This window comes from Nothobranchius furzeri, chromosome 18, assembly GCF_043380555.1.
Source record: "Nothobranchius furzeri strain GRZ-AD chromosome 18, NfurGRZ-RIMD1, whole genome shotgun sequence".
Taxonomy (NCBI): Eukaryota; Metazoa; Chordata; class Actinopteri; order Cyprinodontiformes; family Nothobranchiidae; genus Nothobranchius; species Nothobranchius furzeri.
In genome coordinates, this window is record NC_091758.1 from 19091303 (window position 1) to 19109646 (window position 18344).

The 18344-nt window shown below is 44.8% G+C and overlaps 1 protein-coding gene across 2 annotated transcripts in view; it reads right to left on the reverse strand.

Annotated features, from left to right (window-relative positions):
- The window catches only part of pcnx1 (pecanex 1), a 29959-nt gene extending 12342 nt beyond the window's left edge, over nt 1-17617 (reverse strand). For both annotated transcript variants that reach the window (XM_015969162.3, XM_015969161.3), the window contains exons 1-14: nt 17269-17617; nt 15964-16178; nt 14819-14921; nt 13800-13836; nt 11710-11775; nt 9938-11626; nt 7206-7335; nt 6545-6738; nt 3927-4020; nt 3699-3756; nt 2584-2801; nt 1255-1408; nt 918-950; nt 20-191 (exon numbers count right to left, since the gene is read on the reverse strand). In XM_015969162.3, coding sequence (XP_015824648.3) covers nt 20-191; nt 918-950; nt 1255-1408; nt 2584-2801; nt 3699-3756; nt 3927-4020; nt 6545-6738; nt 7206-7335; nt 9938-11626; nt 11710-11775; nt 13800-13836; nt 14819-14921; nt 15964-16178; nt 17269-17499 — 3394 coding nt within the window. In that variant the 5' untranslated portion in view covers nt 17500-17617. The remainder of the gene's footprint in view (nt 1-19; nt 192-917; nt 951-1254; nt 1409-2583; nt 2802-3698; nt 3757-3926; nt 4021-6544; nt 6739-7205; nt 7336-9937; nt 11627-11709; nt 11776-13799; nt 13837-14818; nt 14922-15963; nt 16179-17268) is intronic.
- Nucleotides 17618-18344: the final 727 nt, after the last annotated feature.

Genomic DNA, 18344 nt, shown 5'->3' on the forward strand with positions numbered 1-18344 from the left:
CACAGGGCGTGGCTGTTACCTATGACGAGGTCCCTGGCGGAGGCGAGCACCAGCGAGCTGGTGAGAGCCACCCCGTACAGGGTGAAGCGGGACGAGTCGATCCTCAGACTGCCGTAGTGAAGAAGCCAAATGAGGCCACAGCACAGGCAGAAGTAGACCGGCCGGCTGTAGGCGATAATACGATTATGACCCTGTAGGGACAAGAAATGATGATATAAATGGACCATTATGGAACCCGGGCTTTCTAATTCTGGTTCAACACTTAAAACACCACAGACCTCAAAACAGGCAGAAGAATTTACTTTAATTTTTATATTTTATGTCCACGTTTTTGCAGCCTGATACACAGAAGCCCTTCGCTGCAGTAAAAGATCATTCTAACTGAAGAAAAAGCAAATTCTGTGATATCAGTGTCACGTTAGAACTGGAGAGGGAGCGGCGTCGAGGCTGTGACCTGCTCTGATTTTCCCAGAAAGCGGCGTTGACAGTTTATACACCAATAATCAGATTAAATAGTCCCGTTTTTCTTCTTTTTGTGGACAATCTCATGAAAGAGGAAGAAAGAAGACGTTCATGTGAGCCGAGGAAAAGGGAAAACGGGTGAGGGGGAGAGAGAGTGCTGTGGTCTAAAGTCTCAGCAGCTATTTACAGCTCGTGCCTGCAGCCGAGCAAGAGCTGCGTTAATAAAAGACGCCGTTTCAGAGCGAGCAGTCCACTGACGCAAAGGGGAGAGGAACTCAGAGTCACAGGGGAAAAGCAGCATCATTTTCCAGAAGCAAGAAAAAAAAAAACAGCACAAGCTGCTGAAAGTCCACACTTTAAGGCTTTCACGAGAAATGTGTTTTCTAGTCCAACTACTAGATGCTGAGTTTTGCCCAGAGTGAGAAAGTAAAGTGATTTAAATGATAAAGACTTACATGTCTGGGGGAGGAGGAGTCTGGCTGGACACTCTGTAAACAAAGAGAACGACCCTGAATCACATGACTGGTCTGTTGGAGCTGCTAGATCAGGGGTGGGCAATCCCAGTCCTCGAGGGCCGCTGTCCAGCAGGTTTTACTTGTTTCTCTGCTTAGACACACCTGGTTTGAATCTACTAGTGATTAACAGGCTGCTGCAGAGCCTGATGAGCTGCTGAACAGATGATTCATCCAGGAATCAGGTGTGTTGGGGCAGGTAAACAACTAAAACCTGCTGGATAGCGGCCCTCGAGGACCCGGATTGCCCACCCCTGTGCTAGATCAACCAGCCGCTTACCTTCAGTAAGGAATACTGGCAACTTGCAATGACGAGGCAGAACTGAAAGACCCAGATGTCTGTGAAGAACCCATGGACCAGCAGCACAGAACCCAGAAAGGCCACCAGGATGGCCAAGACCACGGCCAGCACGTTCTCTAAAACCTCTCGGTTCCTGAAAAACACAGATCATCATCATCATCCTCTCTTTTCCTAATAAGGACCATCCGAACTTGGATTTAAAATATAGAACAAAAGTCAATAAACAAGGTAGTATGAAAAGCGACCCACGACTGAGTGTTTACTGTATTGAGTTTGGCACAAGAGCGACGTTTGATTGTCTTCTGGGAGCAATCGGAACATTGGAGCGCTCAAAAACTCAGCTCAGATCAAGATAAACTCGGCTACTTGTGTGTGTCTGAGATGCTCTGACCAATCAGAGGCCTGCAGCTGCTGCATCCGTTACATGGGACTAAAAAGGCCTTTTCTAAAAAGTCAGCCATATTTGGTCAGTTATATTTGTTTTAAAAGTACAAATGACTATAATTTAAGAACTTTCGCTCTAAGTCTCATGTTAGCATGCAGCGTTCCATCAAATGCTGTAATCTTGGTTTGTCTCACCTGACATGACCTCTGTTCTATAGAAAAAGCTGCATTTGAGCAGAAATACGAGGGTCTGCGTGGACTTTTCTCTCAGAGATCTGATCCCAGTTTCTGCTAAAGGTTTTTTTTCCTTTCTGCCTAAATGTTGCTTGCAACTCTTTCTCAATATCTCAATATATCCAGTGTAGATGTGTCAGTTCAGCGTTTCAACCAGAGCATTTTCTTAAACTCGGGTCATGTTTTTACTAATAGTTCATTGTAAAAAGATTAACATGAGGAGCACCTTTTCTTGGCTACCTGACTCAAACTACAAGATTAAAACCGTTTCCACTTTCAGTATCATCAAATGAATCAGAAATCTCCATCCATCCCTGTGTCCAAGTTTCTATTATGTTTCCGCTTTAGACCAACAAAATAAAAGCCCTGGAAGCTCCTGAATGCTAGCTGGAGGATACAAACACGGCTTCTCAGCCATTTACTTAAGAGTTTATTAATGTTTTATTGATTCGTAACAATTATTAACTTTGGTGATAGTTTAGGCCAAATATGCCATTGATAATCATTTTGAGTTACTTTGATTTCCTTGAGGCCACCCCAGTCCCAACTTTAGAAACCAGAACGTGTGTTTCATTTATTCACAAGCAGAATTAGTTTCATTTTTCAAAAGTAGGATGCAGATTAGGTACCAAAACAATATATGAAGCATCAGCAGCAAAAAAAGGACATTGGTGTTCTGTGCCGCCCTACCTGTCGAACAGAGCCAGCAGGGTGAGCCGATCAAAGTGCAGGCCCACCCACAGGTAAGGGAGGAGCCACAAGCGGTAGTACTGCTTAGCTTTGTTAGCAGTAGCAGAAACTGCAGAGGTCTCTTGTCCCTGTGGAGCATCCTGGAGCTCTGGGCTCAGATCTCCATCCTGTTGCTCCAGTAGCTCTGGGTCCATGGTCAGCAGCCGGTTCAGACGAATCTGAGGTAGGTGACGTGTCACACACACACACACACACGCACACGCACGCACGCACGCACGCACGCACGCACGCATGCACACACACACACACACACACACACACACAGTGATTTCTGACCAAATATAAAACTCAAGGGGAAAGTATTTTTTTAGCGCTCATACAGAAGAAACAGATTTGATGTTAGAAAATAAGACTTTTTATTAGAGATGCACTTTTTTTTATCTCTGTTAGGAGAGTCAGTACTCCGTTTACTTTTGTGGTCCCATAAATTGAGATGATTTATGTTTGAATCTGCTGATAAGAGGGCACAGGAATGTAATTTTTTCCATACTCAGAAATTTGAGATATTCTCATATTTATTTTCTAAGTTGATAAATGAGTACTCAGGATTACTCATGTAACTTGTTTCTACACATACTTGAAAAGTATTTGACCGTATTATTTTCAAAGCTACTATTAGGTAACTACAGATTTGTTATATTTTACAAGGTAAGAAAAAATAAATGTTGCCTTTTGGTTAAAAGATTGTTTCTGTTTACAGTTTTAGAATCACCTTATTTTACATGTAAATTTGCATTTTTAGAGCATGACCAGTTTAAAGTCAAATAAAAATGTCCCATAGCTTTAACTAACTTGTACAACAAAATAGTTAATCCTGGAGCTGACAGTCTTTGTTAATCCTGATTGTGAATCGATTTAAATCGAGAATCGATTCTGAATCGAATCTGCACCCCAAGAATAGGAATCGAATCAAATCGTGAGTTGCTGTAAGATTCACATCCCTAGTTTTTATAACAGATTGCAGGCTAGTTTTGCTCTGTCATGCACGCACACGCACACGCACACACACACGCACACACACACACACACACACACACACACACACAGAGACTCACCAGGTCATGAGGGTAGAAGCGAACTGAGGTAGAACTGGAGAGGTGAGAGTCTGTATCCCTACACAACAACACACAAAAATACTAATAAAGGAAAATCCTTCAGCCAACAGACACTAATATGCTGTTTGTTTAAATATAAACAACAGGTCAAATGAGGTGCAGCAGAAGAAAACAAGCTGACAATGAAAGAACTAATCACATGAAGCCAATGTGCGCTTTAACACCAACCATAAGTTATTGGAGGCTCGTCTGGTCGCAGGTTCAAAATTAACGAGGGACATCACACATCCGCCAGCCTCGTATAAAGAGGGAGTGAGCTTTCCTAGAGGACAAACAAACAGCGTTCAGCTTCATCCCTGGGAGTAAATTCATTACACCTCATGTTTACATACAGAACATTTGATGGCTTTGGCAATAATGTGTAACATGATCATCTGAGCTAAACGGATTATGGAGTTCAAGAGTCTCCTCCCAGAGAGGCTGTCATCATCTCCTGCTCATCTATATTCCACAGCAGTATAGTCCAGCTGGTTCGATCCATGATGTAAGACACATATGTCAGACTCAAGGCCCGCGGGCCAGATGCGGCCCGCTGAGCATTTTTATGTGGCCCGCGAGATAAATCTCAAAAATATATTAAAACTGGCCCGCTGGCCGATTTTACCGCAAAGACTTCAACTCCCATGATGCTTTGCGGCATTAGCACGGAGCCGAAGCGCCCCCTCCTTTGTTTTTTTTCCAGCGCCTGCTGCCGGTGTCTGCAGCTCCGCTGTCTCGGACAAACTACACTCCTCTCACTCAGCGCCAAGTTCACTCAGCTGTTTTCTGTCGTTGAAGCCCAGAAACTGAGATTTTAACCGCTCAGTAATGTGTTCACGACTGAAAGAGAAAGTTTTCCAACTAACGTCCAGACAGAGCTGATATAACTCCAGCGAGCAGCGACACGCTCAAACCAGCATGACTCTGTCGTTGTGTTTCCTCCCCGACACACAACAACGTGGTCAAGCTGCTCAGACATGTTCATCAGCACAAATCTATGTGAGCACCTGTTGTCATCTAATGTTGTCATTATTATGATGAAGATGAACAAAACAACAGGAGTCTCCTCCTCAGCTCAGATCAACCCCATGATGCAGGTATCTGGCTGGAACAGGTGAGCATCACAGTAAACCAGTGGAGCAAACTGAGCTTTAAATATGTTGGTTTTATGCTATTTTTCTGCTCCAAAACATGAAAGTTAACAGGTGAGATGTTGCATTTTCATTTAAGATAAAATTACATTTTTATTTTGTTGTTGGCCTGTGAGAAAAGATTTAACCTACAGTAAACAGGAAGTGGAAAGGCTGCAGATAGATGAATAGAATAGAAAATCCCTTTATTGTTCCTCAGTGGGGAAAGCTAGACGTCACAGCAGCGATGACACGTATTACAGGAGAAAAAAAGGAGAATAAAAATAAGAAAAATGAATAAACAAGAAAACATAAATCCTGAATAGATTATAAAAATGCTGAATATACCACAAGTACTGAATACCACTGATGTGTTTTATTTAAAACTGACTTGCTCGTGTGTAATTTGGTTATCCCACATTCAGTGTTAATGCAGAAATAAGTTTGTTTCCATATTTAAAGGTTCAAAATTGCATATGTGTTGATAAAGAAAATGTGCAAATTTGCCGTCACTTTTTCAAAAAATATTAAGTTTGGCCCTCGACTCCGTCCCAGAGTTTCATTTCTGCCCCGTGTGAGTTTGACACCCCTGATGTAAGATAAGATATTTCTGTTAACCTAAGCTAAATACATCAAGTTCCAGTATTTAAGGAAGTTTACTATAAGGAAATTTGAGGAAAGGATTTTTTTCCCATCATGCAGCTGGGCACAGATGTGCCGTGGAGCATCAACATCAACATCTAGTCTCGTGCACATCTTCTACATTTATGCTCACGGGTTCTTGACATTAGTACAGTCAGTGCCGTCAGCTCAGTTGGATCACACTCTGGTGACCAAACTGTAAAAATCTACATCCCATTCAGGTCGAGTGTTCCTACAGACACGACAAAAACCACCCACAGGAAATGGAGCGTGGATAACGCCGCTGGGCTTCAGCTGATTACAGCAGTAAACCCACCGTGAGTAATGGTGCTCAGCTATGACCAGCTTCCCTCCAAACTGTAAAAACTACAGACAGATAAAACCAAAGCAACACCAGCCACACAACCACCACCCCACAATCTACCACCTTTCCAACCAGGTGTTGCAGTAACAAATGTTTTCTGTGGTTTAACGTTTCTTTTTAAAAGGTGACAGACTCAGGGGAGACAAAGACTATTTCAGCAAGCTTCACAAAATGGCAACTTCTGTGGTGTCACACAGGCAGACACAAGCCTAGAGATGGAAAGAAAAACTGATGTACAGAAATATTCTGTGTTATGTTACTGAGTCCATATTTAAAAGCAGTGTATGGATGTTTGTTATTGAGAATTTACATGAAACATTTAATGTATTTCTTTAGTTTGGTGCAATTCAAACTCTGACTGCTAGGTGGCAGCAGTTTTTACCGCCTTCATTCTGATGGAGCTACGAGATCTCACGATAAGACTGGATGTGTCATGGAAGCGTCTGGCCTGAGTTTTCAAATTAAATTCATTCTAAAAAACTGCATGTTTTAGCATCGTAATCATCTCCCCTGCACTGCGATATTTAGCATACTGCCAGATTCTTGCAAGTACACAGACTACATCGATTCTTGCAAGTACACAGACTACATTGTGGAGGTATCTAAATCAAACCTGTAAAACTGGATTATGACGGGATTGTTTTCACCCTGTCAGTCAACCCGCTCCCTACCAAAGTCATCCTGTAAGCTGGTGGCACCAACAGTTGAGGCCTTGTCCTGAGATCCCTCCAGGTGCATGCTTCCATTCCTGGCCAGTAGGGAGACGCTCGCACTCAGCACCGTCACCTGGGATGGAGTTCTGGATGGCTGAGTCTTTACCAGGGATGTAGAAGGCTGGGAGGCCTGGCTGAGAGCCTCCTGAAGACTGTTGGAGGAGAAGGGCCCGGAAAGAGACATGGTCACCATAGAAGTAAATTTAAACTCTAAAACATAGACGGTATGGAGACTGAAAGACAGCGGGGATATCCAATGAAGAAGGATTTTGTGAGTTTATTGACCCTTGGCACAGAACACGCTTGTTTTTCCTGGCCCAACAGTTTTCATGGCTCAGCATTTAGAAAAGTGACCTTGGAAGACAGAAAGAGCCGAACACAGATCCTCAGATAAAGGTAAGTTGCACAAAACTGGAGCAGTAAAGCTACTTTAAACACTGTGAGACCAAAAAACTGTTGTTTCTTAAACTCTTCATTAAATCTAATAACCGCCATGAAATCCAGATTTGTTTTAAATGCAGAAGAGACAACTGGTTTAAAGTATTTAGCTGGGAAAATGTGGACAAAAACAGCTCAGAAATAACGGGTCTCTGCACACCAACCTGCGTCATGCACATACCTGAGAGGAGACCCGATGAGAGAAGTGGGAGGGGTGGGGTTGCTTCCTGCGTTGTGCCGGCGTCGTACGGCCTGCCGTCGAAATGTGCTACGTTCTCGACGGAAAATGACCGTCTCCTCACTTCCTGGTGCTGTCGTAAGGAGAGACATCAGCCAGTTAGCTCGTATCTGCTACCCGGAAGCTTTTGTGTGGATGACAATTTGTACTCCCGCGTGGCGTGCCGGGTTTCACCTACATGTCTGGAGTCTAACAGTCGCATATATCTGATGTGACAAATTCTGACTTCTGGTGAGAAGTTTTAGTCCAAGATCACAGCAGCTGCATAACAAATAAAAGCTCCACGACAATAAGGGCTGACAGAACAGCAGTAGAGTAGAGACTGGTGGGTCAGACACGAGTCATCACAATCCCATCACTTTCTTCCCTCCATCCCGGTTTTTCTGAGTCGTCTCTCTGAATCACCTCAGGACACTGAAACGTGTTTTCCTGCTGCACTTTGATGGATATCAACTGTAAAAATGTGCATTAAATACTTCATGTAATCTTTTCAAGTGGTCGTAGTAATTCCTGTTATTCTTTGGGTTCTGGCTGCCGATTCCCTCAGCGTGTGGATAAAACATGAGCAGGACGGTTAAAGGGGTTATAGTAGTCCTATGGTCGGTACAAAATATGTTCATGAAGTTCTTTGCGCTAGGTCCCTCTCACATAAGGCCATTTCAGCAGTTTTATTCTTGACAGTTTAAGTACCTTCCAGAATGAGCTGTTTAAGGGCTCAGTTGCTTTAAGAAAATATGCCATCTGGGAGGGGCTTGGAGTAAAGTTCCTGCTCTCTCTTGCATGTGTGACATCACAAATGGAGACCTTTGAAATGGCTTGTTTTAGGTCCATCCATCCATTATCGTCCACTTATCTGGGGTCGGGTCACGAGGGCAGTAGCCTAAGCAGAGAGGCCCAGTCCTCAGCCACTTGGGCCACCTCCTCCAGAGGAATCCTTTGGGTCTCCTCCCGGTTGGACGTGCCCGGAAAACCTCACCAGGTAGACATCCAGGAGGCAACCTGACCACTGTCAGAGCCATCTCAACTGGCTTCTCTTGGTGTGCAGGAGCAGCGAGTCTACTCTGAGCCCCTCCTGGATGACCGAGCTTCTCACCCTATCTCTAAAGGAGAGCCGAGACACCCTATAAAGAAAATCGTTGCGGCCGCTTATATCCGCGAACTTGTTCTTTCGGTCACTACCCAAAGCTCGTGACCATAGTTGAGGGTAGGGCTGGACAATAATTCAATAACAATATATAACGATCAATAGACGTATGGCGGGATAGAAAAAAAGGGTAAATAAAAAGTTTCCTTTGTTTTTCTATTTTAGCCTATCGGGTAGCTTAATACTAGTCAATACTTACTCCCAACCAATCAAAAACACAAACCTAGGCCCACTCTGGCACCAAGTCCTATCCCCTCAAACCAAAACAGATAGCAAGATGTTCCAGCCAGGAGTGGTGGAGGAAACTGTCCTGTAAAAAGGTTCCAGTAGTTCACCAGCACAGGGACATTTTGGTTTTTACACGTCTGACAAAAAACAAACCGATGTCAAGAGAAAACATTACAGAGGATCGATTCAAAATCAAGTTTGGTAACATAACCAACATGTTTTATTATAAAGTAATGACATTAATTAGCCTGGGCTACATTTAAAATATATTTTTTATAATAACCAATAATCATAGTTATCGATCAATATGAATTTTTTTTTCAATATGCCATTTTTCTATATCATCCTGCCGTAGGTGAGAGTTGGAACATAGATTGACCGGTAAATCGAGAGCTTCGCCTCCCAGCCAGCTCTCTCTTCACCACGACAGACCGGTACAACGCCCGCATCACTGCAGACGCAGCACCAACCAGCATCTTTCCCTCACTCGTGAACAAGACCCAGAGACACTTAAACTCCTCCACTTGGGGCAGGACCTCATCCCTGGCCTGGAGAAGGCATTCTACCTTTTCTGACTCTGTTTTAGGCCCATAATAAATAAACTCATACCCAGACAGGTTTTATTTCACATCTGGGGTGATTATAGAGGCAGTAGAGACCCGCATGGTTGCAAATGGTAAGTTTTGCATAATATGTCCCTAAAAACCTAGAAATCAAAGCAAACACATTTGCAGAAATAAACCATTAGCATCCAAAAACACGGACTTTCTCTTGGCTATATGGTCCTCATGAGAAGGGTGTAAATACACATCTATACAGCAGGATTCAGTCTAAAACATTAGTTTTCACATTTCTAGTTTGATTCTGCCTCTGTGGGTGATTACTCTGAAGCCACATCAGGAGTTTAAGTTTAGGAAGTTGGGAAGGGAAACGTCTGTGAGCCTCAGCGCTTACGGCACTAATAAGGTGGCATCTGTTTGCCTAACCCCAGCACAAAGCACTCACTGTGCTGTCATACTAATAGTGATCTGCTCAGGGAACACTTATCTCAGGTCAGAAATGTGACTCCATGGAAACTCACCATGGTTACACAGACAAAATGCAACGACCAGCACTGGTTGTCTGGAAAGATACCCGACATTTAGAGGACAGCACTCAAAACAAACCCGAGCTTGTTTTAGTCCAACAGAAAGCAATAAGGGATAAACGATGTGCAGCCAGTGTGCTTAGGCAACTATGCTAATGATTCACAGGAGTGAGTAACCATTAAGCAGTGCTAACCGGGACCGTGAGTGGTACCTACCCCGTAGGGAAGCAGCAGCTGCATCCTGAGGATCAGAGAAAGCCGACTGATTGGGCAGACTGTTTCTGGAGCGAGTCACAGATTCCAGCTGAGAGGCCCGACCCAGCAGAGACGCAGCATCCAGAACTTCCCCTTCTTTGGCTTCCAAGTCCGACTTGGAGGTGGTGAGGGGCCGGGGTCCAGGCGGCGCTCCTAAGCGGCTGGGGTCATTAAGGCAAGCGGCGGTACCACTATCCAAACTCAGCACTCTAGCGTGCGTTTTGGCACTACCTGTGCTGGGTGTTCGGCGGGAGGTGCGGCGCTTCCCTCCCGTTCGCACCCCCGTTACAGATCCTCTGGCGCCTTTCGACGTGGAGGACGAGGGCGCTTTGGCTGCAGCATGCTTGGCTTTTGGGCCCCTAAAGTGGCCCTCTGGGGAGCGGGAGGTGGCGCTAGATGAGCTGTCTGTACTTAGATGGTGGGTGGAGTGGAGGCTGGAGGCACAACTGAGTTCACTCTGATCACTAGAGTCACACTCTCCTCCACCAGTAAAAACGGCACTACAGGGTTTCGCCATGCCGCGGGACGACATGTAGTCTCTGTGGTGGCTGGCATCAAAGCTGCTCGCTCTTTTCTTCCCAGCGTGCCGACGCCCGCTGCGCTCGGTTGATAGAGACAAAGTCCTCTGAACAACGGTATCCGATTTTATCAGAACATCAGGTTTTGTTTGCTCCTGCCCTGCTCCAGCTGCACCTGTGCAGCCGTCGGCACTGGTCCTGATGCCGGGCTCACCTGTGCCTAATCCAGGGTCCACCAGTTCCTGGTCTGTAGTTTGTTTTGCAGTCTCGTTGGCATGAGGGTTTTTGTTAGCCTCCCTGGAGGGAACAGTGCTGAGACCATGACAACTGATGCTGCCCAGGCTGGGAGCCCTGCCGCCTGCAGGAGCAGGTCCAGCCTCGCCTCTGTCCCGCGCACGCTCATCCCCTGAGAGGGACATAAGGCTTTCCACGTGTGTCGAACTGGTTTGTTCACTGTGAAAGCTGCTGACTGTGCTGTTGGTGTCTCTGTCCGTGCCACTGCAGTAGCTCTCGGTGGAGCCGCTGCTACGTGTACTCAAACTCTTCAGGCTATCAGCACTTCGCTCTCCCCTGTGGGACCGTCCTCCTCCAGCAGAGCCTCTCCCACCACCGCTCACCTCTGCCTGGTAAAGTCCTGAGCTACCCTCCCCTGCCTCCCTGGAGGCCGAGCGAGTGACTTTGTGCTGTTCTTTGTTCCTGTGACATTCTTCCCCAGAGGTGGAGGGCACAGCTGGGTCCTGCTGGTAAAGCTGCTTCCTGTCACATATCCCCGGCTTGTGCGGCCGGGCAGCCTCAAGCTCACACACTGGATCAAGGCCACCTCTCCTGGGTGGAGGATACAGAGTAAAGTCTGGGAGACACGGGTCGGGGAAAGCAGAGCCCGCTGAGCTAGAGGTCCGAGGCAGGCCACGAGAACGGATCTCTTTCCTAAAGGTCTGAGATTGCACGGATGCCTGAGTGGTCGCCTCTGTGTCACACGATGAGTGCGACAGGCTGAAGTGGAAAGCAGCAGAGGTGCACAGATCAGCAGGCTCTCTGGACAACTCTGAAGGACACAAGGAGGTGGATGGCTGCAGGGAGGCGAAGGAGTCATTGTGAACAAGGCAGTACATCTTAGTGTCTGAGAGCAGGTCTGAAAACAGGAAACAGAACAAGAACATAGGAAAATCGATATCTTCAACAGCAAAAAGCCATCTTGTTTACACGAGGGTTTACCATGATCATGACTGCAGCTCTCCACCAGCGTTAAACTGAGTTCATCTGAGATCTTTCCTACATCTCCTGCAATGATAGTTAGGAAGCAATTAGGAACAGTCAAGCTTTATCAATTATTCATTTCACAGTCAACACTGACCCAGGATCCCACACGTGACCTGGCCTCTACAAAGAATAAAGAAACCGATACCCGCGCCTCATACTTAGAATCCCTTCTTCCAGGAAGAGGCCGTGGTTGTGTACATGCATTAGTCAAATAAAAACAAACAACTGTTCTGAGGAGATTCCTTGAGAACCTTCACGATTGCTCAAGATCGTTTAAGAAAAGCTTCACAAATAAAAACAAGCTATTTTCACTGGTAAAAGATGGTTTATAAAGAAATTATAAACCATCAACTAATCAGGATAACTGGGTTGAATCATCACAGATCATAATGTTTTTGTTCTCCAGGTAAGTGTCCCAAAGAGAAAGTCTCTGGCTAAGTTGTTTGTTCTGGTTCTGACGCTGCTGCCTCCTCTGTGAGCCGAGGTCAGAGCAATGCTGAGTCAGAGAACATCTCCTGGGCAGCAGGGGACCGTGGTCAAGGATGTGGCCACCCCGCACGAATTAGATTGTTAAACCAGACGTTTCAAAATGTGGATAAAGCAACACTAAAGCAGAGGTTTTATTGTTTTCAAAGTGGTCTCAGTGGTTTGTGAGCCAAAAACTTGATCAAGCTCACATTGGACCGCATGTTGTAGCCTATCAACACATCTGCAGCGGTTTCTAGCATAAACAATTGTCTTGTGCGTCAATCTCTGTAGAAAAAATAGCTCTGGCGCTCCTGTTTCAGGAAGTAGACATGAGCCAGAGGAGAGGGAGCTTACGACAACCAAACGTTGATGTTTTATCTCCACAAATAACATAAGTCTAAAGAAGCTCTGCCATGTTGTAGAGCTGCTAATGTTAATGGTTAGCTTCTACTAGCTGAGACGTTCTCTGCTGTTTTGACTCTAAATAAACAACAGCCCTCTGCGTCATGAGCCAAGATGGGTGAGTCCATGAATGCAAATGTTTAGTGTGACCTAGAGTTGAACGTCTTTTCCAATTCGAGTTTCCTCATCTATTTTTTATCGGCAGCTAAAGCCTGATTTATGCTTCTCCGTCTGCGTCAGTGCGGAGACACGCAACACCATTATCCGTCCTTGCGTAGGGCTCCAGCAGGCATGCAAGTACGTATGGAGTCGAGCCCACTTTTTTAAGCATCCGTCGAACGAGACGGATTACACAAGCTTGTGATTGGTCAGGACGCTGCTGTTGTTTACAGCGCCGCCATTGCAAAGAGAGCCGAGGAAAACTAGCGGCAGACACGGAGAAGCTTGAAGAATATATCGCGAAAAAACTCTAAAAATATGAACGTTTCATCCTCCCGTGACTGGAGGAGTGAAAAGATGCGCAGCAAACGTTTAATTTGTGGACGGAAATGACAGGAAACGTGGGTTTAGAGGTGGGTAGCGCATGAAGAGGTGGAGGAGGATGAGAGACAAATATGTCCGTGTTAAAAGTCTCTTATATACACAAAAAACACAATATAAACACACTATCTTGGACCGATACATGACAGGATACCACAGAACAGCGCTACGCCCTCTGTTGTCCTGCCGGGCAATTGCTTTGCAACACTCCAGGAGACGGAGAAGTATGAGAGCAAAACGCTTCCGTCAATCCGTGCGTGTCTGTCCCTTGCGGAGCTGACGGAGAAGCATGAACCAGGCTTGACACAGGAAACGTTTTAGCCTGCTAGTTAAGACACCCAGTTAATGGGTAACATAAAAAAAACAACATAATAAAAACATTTTCTCAGTGAACTTGCTCTTTAACACTTTTGTGGTTGGTGTTAGCTCGTTGCTAACGCTAGCTACAGCAGGCTGCAGCAGGGTTGTTTACAACAGTTGTAATGCTGCTTTCCACCAGTAGGCGGGAGGGGAGAAGCAGGAAACTCATTTAGTGTTGCTTTAATTAGTTCATTCTTTCACCTTCAAATGCAAAATGTTACACCGAGTTTCTGGTGAATGATCTCAGATTAGCTTACAGAGTGATGAGTATTTACCTTTGACAACGGCTGCTCTTCCATGCGCAGATGCGATCTGCAATGTGTAGAAAAAGAAAGTAGGTCAAGTTGTTTGGCTTAAAAAAGGGGTTCGGTCTGCTGATCTCAGGGATATTCATACGTAGCAAAAGCTTTTATAAAATCTGTGTATTGTGATCAGCATGGAGCGCAAAATCCAAAAGAATGATTTCTTTCTGAATTACCAGCAGTCTGTGTTTGTTTACAATCATTAAGGAGAAGACTTTTGGACTCTGCCAGCTCGCGGCAGCAGCTGAGGCACACAGCCTGGCTGATTATTAACTCAAACGCTGCTCTCGTGGGACTCAGAGGTTAAATATATCCCAAAGAATACAACAGCGACGAAGCTATGAAGATCAGAAAAAGATTGCTGCTCACAGCAAGATGTGTGAGGATCACACCTCTGTCTCACCCTGCACACACGCACACACACACACACACACACATGCACGCACACACACTCCAATAGCTGCTGCCTTTATACAAGCAACGAATAAAGATTTAAAAGGGACATCGATCAGGATCATTTTTATGTCCTCGACAGCATTCTGAACTCGCATCACATCCCTAACTGACATGAGCAGACAACTGTTCAATCACAGACCCAGCTCAAGCTCAGTTAGCTAGCGTTTCAACCTTTATCTTCACCTGCTTTGACCTTCAGATCACGCTACTATCTCTGCACTTTATCAGAAGGAAGATCAGCAACAACGTGTCTCTCCTAAAAGGAAATAAGCTAATAATTCTCACCCAGAATCCTAAAATGAATCTGACCAGCTGTTCTTTATTATTATTATTTTTAATATTATTTCCAGTCTGATCTTAGGAAATGTAATTTTTTTTAATGCAACGTCGATGTTTCAACACTAAGAGCGGATCTTACTCAGTTACTCATTGAGACGGGCCTGGTTTGTTTAGTAAACATTTCAGTCAACAGTCTGAACCAACCACACGGGCCAACAGGCGAAGATGGATGAGGATGACAGCCAATCAGAGCTTACCTGGTGAGACTCCATCCCAATGTAGGAGTTTCTCGAGCTGCAGTCCACTGGTGGGGTCTCTTGTTGGATGAAATCTGACATTTCAATACCCCCTCCAGGATCCCTTTGAAACACACACACACACACACACACACACACACACACACACACACACACACACACACACACACACACACACACACACACACACACACACACACACACACACACACACACACACATTTGTCTAAAACAGTGGAAAAAAACACATCCGTGTCTATATTTAGCCCAGACATGCTGGTTTAACTAGCCTTCACGCTGAACCAAAACATCAACAAAAACTCCAGAGATGTAAATCGTCAGATTAAAACAACACCTTAATTACTATCAGCTTTGCTCCGCTGTACACTTAGATAACCTGATGTGGAGGCAAAGTTGGGGCGGCAACTGTCCCTGCGGCTGGGCCTCGTTTATCCGCTCGTCTCTCTGGAATGTGAATATGAATCGTTTCTGCGATTCTGAGGCAGCAAAATGCTGAATCTTCACAGGTTCCTGTACCATTATACAGGCGCTGAACAATAAAGGAGCACAAACTGGACACCAAGGACCCAGATTCTAACCTTATGCTTAAAAGATGTTGGTGATCACTTCAATTTGGTCAACTTTAGTCTAGATTGTTGACATTACTGCTGATCTTTGGGCTGATGTTTGGCTTTTTCCACTTTTGATGCTTTTCTAATGGTATATAATGTTGATTCAGTTGGTTTTCTGTAGTTAAAATCATTTTGTGATAAACGAGACTTTTGCTGACAAGGATATGGAAAAACTAAAGAAGGAAACGAGCAAACGTTGAAAGCCCTGATGGAGTCAGCCTGACTGAGTGCAGAATAGTTAATCATCAGTGCATTAGCTGACCTGCTACTGAGCTTGAAGTAGTTTGGGTTAAATAGGACCCTACGTTATGTCTTATTAGAGTATTATTGTTATTACTTGTTTTTTATCATGTTGCATTGAGTAAAACTGGAAACTAAATCAAATAAAGTTGGTCCATATGTCAGTGGATATGATCACTTCCCATCATGCATCAGGAAGCATGACTGTGCATCACAGAGCCTTTTCAGACACACTGGTGGGACGTCTTCCTCCTACAGCTCCACATAACTCACCCCGGGCCGTTGCTGTCTTCCCAGCGAGTCACGCCGCCGTCGTTCGCCCCCTCTGTGCCACCTCTCCGGCCCTGACTCTCCTTGGCCTGATGCTCCACAACCTCCCCCTCGTCCAGGGCATGATGGAGGCGGTAATTCACTGTCTTCAGCAGCAGGAACATGGCAGCGATCACACCACAGTAGATTCCCACGATCACCATGGTGGGTGGCAGAGCCTAACATCACAGAGGGACGTCTGGTTAGAGCAAAAGCAAAGTAACACCAGTAAATGTTTTTATAGAAGCCCCCCTTTCTCCAGCAGTCAGGGGTAATAATGTGTCATCGCTGTGCATGTTGGTGCTTTGTTTACTGCAGACATGATGACAGGAAGTAACCCAGAACAGGCACACTTCCATCATGCTGCACCTTAATGGAGATCAGGCTTTGACCTGGGGTCTGCGTGTCTGCTGTGAGTGTCGGAGCTACAGCGGCTCCATCCAAACCTTTCTAGCATCTGTTTGCAGTGATTATAAACAACAGCAGCTCTTTATGAACCAGCGAGCTGACCGACACATTTCTAACCAGGAATAGAACTGAAATGTCAAACCGTCTGAAACTGCAGCTCCAGCTCAGTAAATCAGCCTTTTACTCCATGTGGAGTCATGGAGATGGATTAGTTTTTAAACAGAATTATCTAAAGCACATTTGAACTTTTCAACTGTTTAATCACATGTCCTTGTGAAGATAAGCAGGCACTGCTGATGAGGTAAATCCATTCTGGACATCTGGGATGAGGCAACTGTTTCCCTTTTAACAAACAAAAACAAATCCTGTTAGAACATTTAGACTAAATAATAATTTAAAAAAAAAACTCAAACAGAAGCCAACAGGTCTGTTTTAAGGATCTCCTCCTGCAGCATCTGAAACTGGTCTTACCTAAAAAAAATAACCATCAACCGAAAGCAAACGAGGATAAAAGGGGGTGGGGGCATTTACATTTTCTAATACAGCCTGAGGCTTAGAAATCAACTATTAATATCCTATTTAAACAGTAAAAACATAATTTAAACAAAGACCCAAAACAATAAAGTGTACTTCTGCAGCGCTGCTTCTAACAAATACGTGGAAAACAGTTTTTAGAAGATTTGTTTTTTTGTTTTTGTTTATAAACATTGATTATATTGATGGTTAAAAGAGCTTACATTGCCTCCGCGCCAGATAATAGACCGAGACCGCCCGTTAGTATCAGCTAACCTAACGGATAACTTGCACGGTCAGCGGTGGGAACCAGCACAGAAATAAAGGAAATAAAAATAAAACACCAACCATGTAGAGCGTGAAGGGGAAACACAACAGGAACAGCCAGATGTAGAGATGGAAAGCGTTGACGAATGTATTTTGATCGGGATCGTAGTACCATCCGCCCGTTACTGAAGCCCAGACCCCCTGCCTCAGGATCTGGAGCGTCTGCGACCCCATGTTGTTTAATCCACTCCGAAAAATCCGGGCGGAAGCAGCCGACAGAACAACCGGGGTGACACGGAGGCTAGTCGTCATTCAACGTGACAAACGGAGCTCTGTTTTCAGTCAGTGGCCTGAAAATCCCCTCTGCAGCCATCTTCTTCTCTGCTGCTAGCTCGACCAGCTGAGCAGCGTTTCAGTCCTCCACTCAGGAGACTCCGTATCCCACCACGCCCTGCGGGAAAGTTCTTCTTCGTGGAATTAATACGGGTTAGCAATGGAAGCGCTTGGAAAACAATACGCGGAGCATTTTAAACGACCTCATTTCAGCCCATGTGTACTCTTTGTTCTTGGCGTAAAGTGTATTCGTTGGAATTAAAGACGTGTAAAATAAATGTAGCTTGATGGACTGAGTTAGAAGGAGCTAGTTCAGTGACTAGGACCTAACGTGACCTAACAGCGACACCTATTTTTGCCAGCTTAATGTGAGAAAGTGGAAATTAAAATCACCTTATATGTTTTCATTAACGTTTACTCTCGTACTAACCATCAGCTGAGCTGAGATAATGATAATCTTGAAGTCCCGGAATAAGACTGTTGGGTGTTTAACAGTAAGTACTAGTTAACTACCTATTAGTCCCTGAATACGACCGATGAGCGTTTTCACAAGTAAATACTGGTTAACTACATATTCTTCCCTGCTTCAGTACTCATTACCCCTAAGTCGTTCCCTAGTAAACATATTCTAAACATATTTCAATCATTTAAAAAAATATTTTTACACTGTAAGTTATTTGTTTTTGTGAAGCGTCTCATGATTTTTATTTTGAGAGGCGCTAATATCGTCTTCTTCTAGTAACGAAGCACAATTTTGCGTACCTTATTGTAAAGTGTTACCCATGATGTTGTTTCCTCTTTTCCCAGATAAGGAGGCAAAACAA